This window comes from Sarcophilus harrisii, chromosome 1, assembly GCF_902635505.1.
Source record: "Sarcophilus harrisii chromosome 1, mSarHar1.11, whole genome shotgun sequence".
NCBI classification, from domain to species: domain Eukaryota; kingdom Metazoa; phylum Chordata; class Mammalia; order Dasyuromorphia; family Dasyuridae; genus Sarcophilus; species Sarcophilus harrisii.
Window position 1 is genome coordinate 269,009,508 of NC_045426.1, and position 13,774 is coordinate 269,023,281.

Here is a 13,774-nt window from a genome sequence, read left to right on the forward strand (position 1 = left end):
AACCAAAATAGGAAGGAATATTTCAGGCAATGAAACAGTTTCTCTACCACCACTCTTAATTTTTTAAAAATCCTCTTAAATTTTGTGGGGTGGGGTAGACATCCTGTGAATAGAGGGAGAAGATCCAGGTACGATACATGAATATCCTGCTTTTCCCCACCATCAACTAACTCTCAAATTTGTTGTTTTGTAACCATAGCTACACCATGCCCATGTTCCCCTCTAAGAGGGTGTGTAACCTATTCTGGCTTAAACTGGCACAGCAAATGGAATTCCTCACCAAGCAGTGGATAGTGGCATGTATAGCAATTAGTATTGTCAAACCCAAATGATTATTTGAGCATCCTCTATTTTAAAATAATAATAATGATAATCCTTTTAAAAGTTACCCAATATCTCACGATTGCTTTAATCTTTGAGCCATATTCCTTTCTTGAAATCAGTTTGTTCTCTATGACTAATATACCTCCGAACTATAAGATTTCAACAATTTAAGTTTTGTAAGCCACCATTGCCAATTTTTCTTAGGTGCTGAACACTGAAATAGGAACTCCTATTCTACTCTATATACTGTTTTTCCCTATATTTATTTCTCTTCCAACTTGGATATCTATTTAATTCATAAGTATAATAGGACTATAGAATTCTATGGGTTACAAGAGGAAGGTAGCAGCACTTGTTTGTTGCTGAATTTCAAACTGCATGTGCCTCAGCCAAAATAATTGGATTAATAGCCAAGAGAAGCAGGAGAAGTAGATTTTCCACTCTCAAAAGAGGCCAGGATTACTGAGTTTTTTTTTTAATTTGATTCTATAACTGGACCTTAAATAGTGAAAACCTAAAGTATACACACTGAACTTTCAGATCTTTTTGAACTGCTTTCTCCCAAGCTCATCATGTTTCTACTCAAAAAAATTATATTTAGAGACTAATTTTTTAAAAATTAGCTGATTTGAGTTGTTTTACTTGAACAAGTTTTCAGTGATTTTTTTTCTTAGCTTGAACTCAAAAGTTCGTGTAACTTGAAAATCTTGGTAGTAGAAGGAATTATTTTGTATCATCTCATAAATGAAGAAGAAACTGAGTCCCAGTAAAATGAATTGGCTTGCCCAAGATTGCATCAAAAATTAGTAGTAGAGTTGGAGAGAGTTCAAGTTTTCTAGTTCCCAGTCTAGTCTATGTTCTTCTAATGCATCAGTCTGCCTCAAAGTACCATTTTCACAAAAACCTAAAAGCTTCAAGTAACAATCGCCTTCACTTGGAAAGTCATTTGAAGAGACTGCATTGTGTAAATAAAAAAGTACAAATTAGACTTCTGTAATATAATAAGCATTATGCAGAACACTGAGATATATACTAGGAGAGATTCAAAGTGTGGTGGAGGTAGTGCCTTTATTTTTAAGAGTAGGTCTCCCTATTTTTCCCAAAACCATTCACTGGCCAACTCCATTATTGATTGGCATAGGAACCTGCCCTGCTCTGTTTTCTGACATTGGTTGACTTGTCCCTCCTTAGGCAGCCTGATAGCTCTGCTTGTTGTTCACTATGTTGATTCACCATTTCCTTAGCCTACTGAAGCTCCAACTTGGCAAGTTCAAGCAGTTCCCCCAGCCTCTGCCTCCCTAGTAGTAGGGATTATAGGAATGTTCTATCACTCCTAGCTAAAACTTTATTAAGAACACAGTTCCTACCCCCAAAGAGTTTTTTGCTTCTAATTATGTTGTGTTGCACATGTTTCTTAAACCAAGCCTTATTTCTATAGTTACATAAATTGAGGAAAATCATTGTTCCATCTAGAATATTATTTTCAGTTGTGTCCACCTCTTTGACTCCCATGAACCATATTGTTGAAGGGGGTTTCCCAGCAAAGATAATGGAGGGGGTTGCCATTTCCTTTTCCAGTAGATTAAGCAAACAGGTTAAGTGACTTGCTTAGGGTGACACAACTAGTCTGAGGCTAGATCTGAACTCAGGAATTCCTCCAGGCACAGCACTTTATCCATTGAGTCACCTAGCTACCTATTAAGAATATTATAAGATTAAATAATACTGCTATACTGTATTCTACTGACATAGTATTTTAAAGTAATATATGAAAACATTATACTATATCTTATTCAAACTCCCATTGAACAATCCATCTCATTCTGAAAAGAAAATGTATAATATATCTAGATTTATGAATGTTGGCTATTGTTTCTCACTCATCTCCCACCTGCACATTTTTCCCCTCTGACTGGACATCTAAACTAGAGTAATAAACAGTATTGAATGACTTAATTTAGAATACTTAATATATGTTTACATATATTAATGACAAAGTGTTTTTGATCAGAAAAGTAGAATACCAAAAAAATGTCATTTAAAAGTTCATATTTTCTATATTTCTGACCTCATATTGTCTTTTTAGGTCATTTAATTGTCATTTAAGATAAGATCAGCATTGTACTTGTCATTATTATTACATCCATTTGTATGGTAAATGTGGATATTTTTGAGATTATAACATCTGGGTTAATTATAAAAACAGGCCTGAAAATGCCATTGACAGCCTGGAGAGGAAAAAAATGGTACCATTTCATGATGGCATATGTCTTTGAAATAGGATACAGGGGTTTTTTGGTGGATTTTTTTTTTTCTTTTTTAAGATTTTCCACTCTAATAAAAAAAAAAAAAAAAAGCCAAAGGATTTAGCAGTTTCTATGACAGTAGAACTAAAAACAACCAAACAAGTTAGGTAATGATTGGCCTTTTTTCTTTTTTTTACTGGAACTATAGCTCCTGACTTGCTTAGACACCGAGATAGAGCCTTAACCTCTGGGACCTGTATGCAATATGAGTTGCACTTTCACAATAGTGACTTGAGTGTCTGCAAAGCACACCATTTATAGTAGTAGGTCATACCCAGCCCTTAGGCCCCTGGAAATATGCCAGTGCTACATACAGCATGACAAATATAAGTGATCTTATTCAACCATGAGAGGAAGTAACTGCTATTAATTATTTTTAAACCATTACCCCTTTCTAATTGGTAGTAGTTATACTTGTATTTACATGGTATAAGTTCTTCTGTTACATTCAGTCAGTTCATGTATAGAAATCTGTGGATGGACTTGGTTTACTTTTTAACTGGTTTTTCTTTATTTGTTTATCAGAATGTAGTGGAGCAGTTCAATCCTGGGCTACGGAACTTAATAAACCTAGGGAAAAACTATGAGAAGGCTGTTAATGGTAAGTGTTAATTACTATCTGATTTTTTTTATTTAAGATACACAGTGCCTTGCACACAGCAGGTGCACAATAAATATTTGTTGTTTTTAACTTTAAATCTTTGCATATTCCCAAAATTTCCCATTCTGGAAATTAATAGATTTTTCACAGGTATGGAACTAAAGTTTTTCAATCTGACACCATTAATGAAATCTCAACTAAATGCAAAGCCCTGTTTTAGACATTGGGGATGCTAAGATAAATGCAAAATGGCTCTTTTCCCTTAAGAACTTATATTCTACCTGAGAATAAAAATTGTAGGATCATAGGGAACTCGAAGATAATTTAGTAGACATCTAGTTCACTCACCTTTTACAAATAAGGAAACTGAGACTCAGAGATTATCTCTTTTATTCAAACAGCTATTTAGTATCGAGTGCCTTAGTTCTCAGTCCAGTAGTCTTTCAATTATAAAATGCTATTCTTAATATTATACGAGCAAATTTTTGTCTTTAGAAATAACCTCATTTGAGTTTTATTTTTAACTTGAATCAAAACAAGTGAATTAGTCATTTTCATATCATTATCTCTCTTTTTTTTAAGCTTTTTATTTTTCAAAACATATGCATGAGGAGCAGCTAGGTGGTGCAGTGGATAGAGTACCAGCCCTGAAGTCAGGAAGACCTGAATTCAAATCTAGCCTCAAACACAGACTAGCTGTGTGACCCTGGCCAAGTCACTTAACCCTGATTGCCTCAGCATAAAAAAAAATATATATATATATACATACATACATACATACATACATACATGGACAGTTTTTCAACATTAGCCCTTGCAAAACCCTGTGTTCCAATTTCCCCCTTTCCCTCCTCCATGCCCTTCCCTAGATGGCAAGTACTCCAATATATGTTAATCATGGTAGAAATATATGTTAAATCGCGCGCACACACACATAAGAAAAAAAGAGAAACAAAACAAAATGCAAGCAAACGACAACAAAAAAGAGTAAAAATGCTATGTTGTGAACCAAACTCGGTTCCCCTAGTCCTCTCTCTGGGTGTAGATAGCTCTCTTCATCACTGAACAGTTGCATCTGGTTTAAATCATCTCATTGTTGAAGAGAGTCATGTCCATCAGAATTGATCATCATATAATCTTGATGCCATATATAATGTCATATCATTATCTTGAAATTGTTTTCTAGATTTTAGAAAATCTAGGTTTTCATATCAAAACAAAGTGAGTTTAATGTTAAATAAATTTGAGTTTTATAACTTATCTGTATGGAACAAAGTAGTTTGCTACACATGAATCCTGTATCTTAACAAGGCTTTACTGAGGAATTCAACAACTTCCTAAGAAGTTGTATTCTTTCTTTTAAAAAATTACACTTTTGGGGCGCATCTAGATGGTACAGTGGACAGAGCACCAGCCCTGAAGTCAGGAGAACCTGAGTTTAAATCTGGTCTCAGATACTTAATACTTCCTAGCTGTGTGATGCTGGGCAAGTCACTTTAACCCCAAATGCCTCAGCAAAAAAATAATTTGTGTGGTGTGTGTGTGTGTATACACACACACATATATAAATATATATAAAATAAATGAATGAATTTGCATTTTTCTAATGAGAAATGTATAAAGGAAACTTCAGTTTGAAATCATATTGATTTAAAATGTTATCAAAGCAATTTTTCCCTGGATAATGTATCCCCAAACTGTCCAAAACCCACTTTTGCTACTTCTTCCCCTCCCCATCACTTACCTTTTATTAGACACTTTATAATGATGGCTAGAAGGCACATTTCCAAATAGTATGATTTGAACTTTTTGTGTCATTAGCTTTTTCTCCCACACAAACATATAAATAAATTTTGTATTTAACACACACACACACACACACACACACACACACATATATACATGCATATTTCCTTTCTTTCTAAAGATTTACCAATGATTATTTACCAGTATGGCACAGGCAGAGTTGGAAATCAGGAAAACAAGTTGTGACTCGAGGCATGTTAGTGAGTTTTTGGATATGTCGGTTTCTCTTGCCTAGGGAATTAAAAAGTAATTAATCTCTTCAGGTCTAGTTTTTTCTTTCTATGTTTTGAATGCCTCTTTGTTATTGAACAGCCACCATTTTCCTCTTATGAATAAGCTCAGATGTCCAGGTTACCTGAGCTACATCCTCAGTGCCATTGCTCTTCAGAATACATCTTATTCTCCTGGTTTTTTTTTGGTTTTTTTGTTTTTTTGGTCATATTCTTCTGGAAGACTTATAATTTTTAGTTTGTTTCTACACATCCTACACATCAATATACTTTGCTTGAATTTGAAAGCATGTTTCCTATTGGGACACTAAGACATTGTTGGTGGAGTTGTGAACTAATCCAACCATTTTGGAGAGTAATTTGGAACTATGCTAGAAGGGCTATCAAACTGTGCACGTCTTTTGATCCAGCAGTGTCTCTATTGGGCCTGTATCCTGAAGAGATCATAAAAAAGGGAAAAGACCCACATTTGCAAAAATATTTGTAGCAGCCATTTTTATAGTGGCAAAAAGAGCTAGAATTGAATGGATACCCATCAGTTGAGGAATAGTTGAATTTTATAGAATATTATTGTTCTATAAGAAACAATCAGCAAGGTTATTTCAGAAAGGCCTGGAAAGACTTAGATGAACTGATGCTAAGTGAATTTAGTAGAACCAAGAGAACACTGTACATAGCAAATGCAAAACTCTGATGGACAATAATGTTTTCAACAGTGAGGTGATTCAGGCCAATTCCAATAGACTTATGATGGAGAGAGCCATCTCCATTCAGAAAGAGGACTGTGGGGACTGAATATGTTTCACAACATAATATTTTCACCTTTTTTGTTGTTTGCTTGCTTTTTTTTTCTCATTTTTTTCCCTTTTTGATCTGACTTTTCTTGTGCAGCATGTAAGTGTAGAGGCATGTATAAAAGAATTACATATGTTTAACAATGGATTACTTGCTGTTTTGGAGAGGGAGAGGAGTAGGAGAAAAATTGCAATACAGGGCTTTGCAAGGGTGTGTTGAAAACTATTTTTGCATGTATTTTGAAAATAAACTATTATTAGATTTTAAAAAAAGAAAAAGAAAGCATGTTTCCATTTAATGTTCATGCTTTTTGCTTTTCTTCTTCTAGATTGTCCTTCACTTCTGTATATTTGCATTCTCAAACAGTTGCCCTTTGTTTCTTTGATGAGATTTGCTGATTCAAATTCAGGTTTTTTATTTTCCAATTGTTTCTGCTGTTCAGACTATAAATTCTGTTCTCATAATCCTCATTTCTCTTTTAATCCGCTCAGGAAAAGTATGTTGTGATTCCATATTCACTTCAAATTCCATGGGGTCTTCTGTCTCAATATGTATTGACATTTCTCTTAGTTTTACTATGTTTATTTATAGATATTTGAACTTGTTTATTGAAGACCATACTACCTTCTGTACTTAGTGTTTCCCTGTTGATTTATCTCCTTTTGACTTAAGGTTGGGTTTCTCAAATCTTTGGTAACTTCAGTCCATTTTTTTTCCTATTATTTTTCCCTATTGCTCATTTTATGACTCCCTCCCCTTTGGGATGGTTTCCCTGGGTATTGGCCCTTAAAGCATCTCAGTATCCTCCCATAATGGATAATTCCAAATTCATCAGATCTAGGCTAGTGACAAAACTGACCCCAGAAGACTATCACAAAACCATCACAGTTGTATAGTGAATTTGGTTTTGCTGCAAGTCTGTGTACTAGATCAGCTATTGCAGCTTTGTTGCCAGTAGCATGATGGGAGGTAGGGGAGGATGTGTTGAATGAGTTCAAGTTTTCAACCTTGTTTTCGAGTACTAGTGACTTAGACCTTGCAGACAACTGAAGTTGCTTTTTCTTTGGTACTTAATTTCTGTTTTGGAGACCTGAGTGATTGTGAGGATCAAAGAAAATTTCTAGTTATCTACCTATCTAATCGCATGATCCCAAAGCTCTCCCTTCTTTGTCAAGGAATTCATCACCTGGCTCCTATTTTCTTCTCCAATTCAGTCATAGTCCTAACACTTAAGAAATTAAATTGTGCATTTTGATGTCTCCATAACACACTTTGGCCTCCTAGCTCCTCAGCCTCATTCTTTCAAATTATATCAGTCATACACAGAAATACCTTTGATCTCACTCATAATTGTGTAGCCTTCATCTTTTGCCATTCCTTTCTCAGACTATAATCTCTCATTCTTCCACATCTCTGCTTTACTTCTGTGATTATTCTTCTTCACCCTTTCCTAACTTCTAATCACTCCAAGCCCCTCTTCTGTCCCAGAAAATCAATCCTCCGTTTGACATCTTAACTCTGTGGGTAATCAGTTGAACCTTGTATTATTCTCTATCCCAGAATCCCTTGATCACTGTGCAGAACATCCCCATCCTTAAAAAAAAATCTTTATTTGAACAGCAATATTATATTGCTATATATTATTTTGTTATATAGTATTTTTGTTTTATTTTATTGTATTTATGTGTGTAAATTATTTATTATAATATAATTGTATATGTATATGTAGCAATATTATAATGGCATTCATAGTTATGTATGACTTAGGTATTCTCAGTAATTACAGCGATCCAAGTTCTGAAGGACTTATTATGAAAAAGGCTATCCATCCCCAGAGAAAGAAATGATGATGTCTGAATACTTTTTTATTTTTCTTGAGTTGGGAGGGAGAAAATGTTTGGTGTGTGTTTGTGTTTGGTCAGTGTTTTCTTTCACAATGTGACTTAATAATGGAAAAGTTTTGCATGACTACACATGCATAACCTGTATCGAATTGCTTGCCTTCTCAGTGAGAGAAGAGAGAAGGAAAGAAGGCAGAGAATTTAAAACTCAAAGTTTTAAAAATTGTTTTTACACATAACTGGGGGAAAATAAAATACTAAATAAATTTTTAATGGAGATTTTTAAAAATTTTACTTAACCCTTTTATATCCTCTAGTCATAATTTGACTTTTACAATCAAAACCTTTTTTTAAAAAAGTTGTCGACTCTTGTTATCTCTACTTTTTCACTTGACAGTCATTTCTCAACCCATCAAAATCTGGCTTCTCACCTTCAGAACTTGGATAATTATTAATAAATTCGCACTTGAAACTGGTCTTTCCAAAGTTATTAATAATCTTTTAATAGCTAAGTTCAATAACCTTTTCTCAGCCCTAATCTTTCTTAACTCCTCAGCAGGGCATGTTACTGCTAACATACTTTTCACTCTTCTTCTTTGATACTCTCTTTCCATGACTTTCATGACATTAATCTCTACAGAGTTCTTTTCCTGAAGGACTTCTCAGTCCCATTTATTGGATTGCTGTATGTGTTCTACTGTTCTACACTTGCTTTGCTTTAAGTGATCTCATCAGTTACCTTCAATTCAGTCATGTCTATACAAACAATTCCCAAATCTATTTCTCCTAAGCTCTGGATCCACACCTCCAATGGCTTGCATGGCATCTCTACCTGGACATTCCATCCCAATCTCATCATCCAAAACAGAAGTCATTGACTTTCCCCTCCAAACCCTTCCTCCTAACTTCCTAAATTCTGTGGAGGGTATCATCAACCTTCCAGATAGTCAGGTCCTAATTTAATTCTCCCCTCTTCACTTTTATATATTTGTATCTATTCAGTTGCCAATCCTTGTCTAATCTGCTTCTACAGTATCCATCCCCTCCTCTCCATTTACACAGCTACTATTTATCTCAGAGCCTTGTAATAGCCTCCTCATTGTTCTCCCTGCCTCCAGTTTCTGCCCTTTCTAATCCAACCTCCAGACAGCTGACAAAGTGATGTGCTTAATTGATATAATTGACTGTGTTACTCTGAAAGCTCCCATTGAGAAAGAATACTGACTCTGGAGTGAGAAGATCCAGTTTCAAATACAGTCTCTGATGTGTATTATATCTGATCCTGGGCAAATCATTTCTCTTCGCCTCAGTTTCCTTCTCTGTAATATGAGGGAGTTGAACTGTAGTCTACAAGCTAAAATTTAAATCGTCATTTGGCATTGAATCCCTTTTTTTGACTAACTCCAGATTTTGTTTCCAGACATATTTCACATTATTCCCTTTAATACATTCTGTGTTGGAACAAATTGGCCTAGTCACTATTCCCTACAGGAGACATTTTGTCTTTGAACAAGTGCACTCCATGTCTGATTATCAATTAATCAATGAGCATTTATTAAGTACTTTCTGCATGCCAAATTATATAAGCACTAGACAAAGATGAAAAATGAAACAATTCCTGTTCTTACATTGTATTGGAGGAGACCAATGTGTATAAATGTGGGAACACTATATTCAATATTCTCTCCCACAGAGACTATAGATATTGTTACTGTATCATTAAGAGGCATTAAAATCTTGGACAAGAATAGTTTAGCCATCATTTATATGGAGTCTATGAGGCAATTGAGAGTTTAAATGTTGTTCTGAAGAGATTGTTAACTGTAATGACTGGAGAGAGAGAACTGAGGGAAAAAGTTTGAGATAATTTATTTCCTGGAGAATTGGATTAGTATTGTTGAGAAAAAATTTTAATTTGTATCCTGAGAAAACTGAATGGTAGGATTGTGTGCCCAGAATCGAGAAGTCAGCAGTTTTAATGATAGTTAATAACTTTTCCTGTGATCTTTCTTACAGCTGATATATTATAAATAATTATTTTTGTCTTTGTTTTAACTGTATCTAGCACTGTTAGTAAATAGTATAGTCAGGAACCTTGATGTTTATTTAAGCCAAGGCAATTGGGGGTTTGATATACAGAGATGAGCAAATGTTTCTGGGAAAGAGGTTACTCTTTTATGAGTTGGAGACTAAGAGCTAAATGTAATGAGAAAGATGTTGCAATTTAATAATTAATGTGGACAATAGAACATATTCCTTTGTTACCTTAAGGTTTAAAATAAGAATGAATAAACAAAATAAATTAGAGAATGGGGAAAAGAGAGAGAGAGGATTTGAATGAGCCCCCTGCCTAGGCTACATGAATGTGGGAAACCCTAAATACCCTGCTTTGTAAATATACGGAATAAATATAAGGTAACTCAGCATTATGCCTTGCTCGAACTGATAAGTAATTGGAAAATGTTTGTTAAATTGAATTGAATTTTTCTTCTGGGTTTCTATTGTTCTTTGCCAGAAATTTTCAATGTCTCGGCTGACTATCACAAAACCATCAAGGTTGTGTTGTGAACAAGTCCCTTTACTGAAAGTGCCAAGAAATTTGGGTTCTAGTTTCATTTCAGCTGAACTTCAGTTGCTCCATCTGTAAAATTAGAGAGTTACGGAAAGAGCTCTGAAGGTCTTTTTTTCAGTTATTAAGTTAATGGTTCTGTGAGTTCTACCAGGACCATATTACCAGCTATATTATATAGAGAGTGGCTCAGATGGAAGTCCTAGGACCATTGAATTTAATAGCTGAAAGGGACTTGCAAAGATCATTTAGTCTAACTCCCTAATTTTACAGATAAAAATACAAACAATAAAATATGGTACATCTACATGTCTATATTAGCACATTTTATATGTAATATGGTTTTCATATAGCATATCTATGTAGCATTTTTTATATGCCAGAGAGACGGGAAAATATCTTTTATGGTTTACAAAAAGCTTTTTGCATATTCTCATTTCGTTCTCATATCCCTCTAAGGTAGGTAGTTTGGAATATTACATTTTACAAAAAAGGAAACTGGAACTCATAGAAGTTAAATAATTGCCCAGTGGCCCACAAGTAGCAATAGAGCTGTGGTTCTTTATAATCCAGATCCAGGACTTTCCCCCAGCCTTCAAGAGACTCCCATTTAGAAGCCTTATGTGGCTCTTCTTCCCTTCTTGATTATTTAACTTGAAGTCACTTCTTCAGAGTTCCCCTGCTGAAAAGTCACAGTGACCTGCCAAGTAGTAATGTTTTTCTTGTTGTATTGTTCTGTCTTTGCAATTAAACTGCTTCACCAAAGTGAGGAGAAAATAATTCAAGCTAAAAAAAGAAAAAACAAAACAAAACAAAACAATTTAAGCCAAATTACTGAGACATACAGACAACTTTTATACCTAGTCCCCAAGAAAGATGTGATTCAACTTCTATAGATCTTTGGTTTTTCTCCTTTCTAGGTCTTTAATGTTTTCTAAGCTCCCTTAGAGTCATTACCAATAGTAATTTGGGATGGTTTTGTGCAGATTTAACATTTGGCTTTAGCTTTAAAGGACAATTTGGAATTTAGATAGCTGTGGGGAGGGAAGTAAAAGGGAAATAAGGGAAGTTCCCTCATTTCAGGCAAAGTGAACAGTATGAACAAAGACTGAGGAGGTTTTTGAGATATTTGGGTTTGTTTGTTTTATTTTAAGTTCCTTCTGAGTAAATATTGAAAAAAATTCTTGTGAGTAAATGATGAGAAGGTTATAGATGAAGTATGATGGCAACAGATTATAGGAGCCTCAAATGACTGGCAAGGGAATTTGAAATCTGCTTTATAGGTAGATTTTTAGTAGAGGTTTTAAGTTTTTAGTTAAAAAGTGCCACACCTAAGTCTGAACAGAAGAAAGCTTGGTCTGGCAGGAGTTTGAAAAATGCATTTTTAGGAAAGTAATGTATGGTCAACTTTAAAAAAGCATGTAGGTCACTTTTAAAGGTAAAATACAGATGGCACTAGTCAGTGCTGGAAGGCTGCAGAAAGATGGGCACACTGTTATACTATTAGTGGAGCTATGAGTTGATACAGACACCCTAGAATATAATTTGGAATCATACTTTAAAAAAAAAATACTAAAATATCTATATTCCTTGACCTAGATTTCCCACTGCAAGACTTAGACCTGAAGAAAGTCAAAGACAGAAATAAAGATCTTATGTATGCTGAAAGACTCCCTTGATTTTTTTCATACTATCAAAGAATTTGAAATAAATAAATTATAATGCTTAAATGCATTATATAAATGCATAAATATGATGGAATTATACTGCTTTTTTAAAAAACAGTGAAAACAAAGAATTAAGAGAAATACAGGAATTAAAGCACCCTCTGCCGTTGCCTTATATTTAGACAGTAATTAAGCAGCTAGGGGGCAAATCAAGCTAGAAAATACTGTTATTAATGTAGAAAAACCCAAGTTGGAATTCTGCCTCAAACAATTAATAATTGCAATTCTGGACAAGCCACGTAACCAATTTCTGCCCCAGTGTCTTCATCTGTAAAATGGAAATAATAAAAACTAATATCTTCTTTCCAAGGATCCTTATTTGATCTTTTGTTGTAAGGATCAAATAAGGTAATGCTTTGTAAGCCTTAAAGTGCTATATAAATATTAATTATTGCTATTATTATTTTTTTAAATTGAGGTTATCCACTGAGAATTGCCTCTTCTCCCTTTTTTAATCTAACAGTCCCTTCTTTTCATCTCACATCCAAGTCTCCATCCTAAGAAATCCTCACTAGATCCTACCATGCTATCATCCTACATTTCCTCGCTCTCTCAGCTAAACACCTTGAAAAAAATTACCTATACTCATTATCCATTTCAACTGATATTGCTTCCTCTGAAATTACCCATAATTTCTTTATCACCAATCTAATGGTTCCTTCTTAGTCCTTCACCTTGGTGCTGCATTTGACACAATTAATCATTCTCTTCCTGGATATTTTCTCCTTTCAGAGATATTACTTTCTCCTGATCCTCTCCCTGTCCAGCAACTTCTCAGTTTTATTTTACTGATTCATAGTCTGTCTTCCTCCCTATCCTAAAGCTATGTCCTGAAACCTATCCTCTGTACTATCTCACCTGGTAATGTCATCAAATGTTGTAGATTCAATTTATCACCACTTTGCAGAAGACTCCCAAATCTGTGTATGGAGTTTATCTCTTTTGAACTTCGATCACACATTTTCAATTGCCTATTGATTATTGCCTTTGTATATCCAACATGTATTGGAACTGCTGTTGTTGTAGTTATTTCAATCATGTCTGACTCTTCATAACCCCATTTGGGGTTTTCTTGGCAAAGACACTGGAGTAGCTTGCCATTTCTTTTTCCAGCTTATTTTATAGGAGAAGAAACCGAGACAAACAGTAACTAAGTAAATGCCTCACCTAGCTGCCCCACAATATTTCTTGTATATGTTCTGTCTTTATTCATAAAGCCATCACCCTAATAAAATCTTCCAGTATCAAGACTCTCCCCTTCCCAATTGTCCTCCACACAGCTGCCAATTATTTTTCTAAAGTACAAGTCTTTCCTCAGCACGCCTCTCCCTCTTCCTCCCCCCCCCCCCATAATGCAATTCCTAACTTTGCAAACTCCAGTGGCTCCCTCTTGCCTGAAAGGTTATCTGTAAATTCCTATTTGATATTTAAATCTTTCCATAATTTGGCCCCTATCTGCCTTTCCAATTTTCTTCCCATTTTACTCCTATCCTTGCAATTTATACTTAACATACACACACACCATTCCTGCCTGGAATTCACTCTATCCTCATCTGCCTTTTGGAACCCCTGAAT

General features: G+C 34.7%; 1 protein-coding gene across 1 annotated transcript in view; it reads left to right on the forward strand.

Moving 5' to 3' along the window:
• BAIAP2L1 (BAR/IMD domain containing adaptor protein 2 like 1) overlaps positions 1–13,774 on the forward strand; it is a 122,727-nt gene that overhangs the window by 22,209 nt on the left and 86,744 nt on the right. Inside the window, exon 2 of the mRNA XM_003761491.4 lies at positions 3,156–3,231. Within this exon, the coding sequence (XP_003761539.2) occupies positions 3,156–3,231 (76 nt within the window). The remainder of the gene's footprint in view (positions 1–3,155; positions 3,232–13,774) is intronic.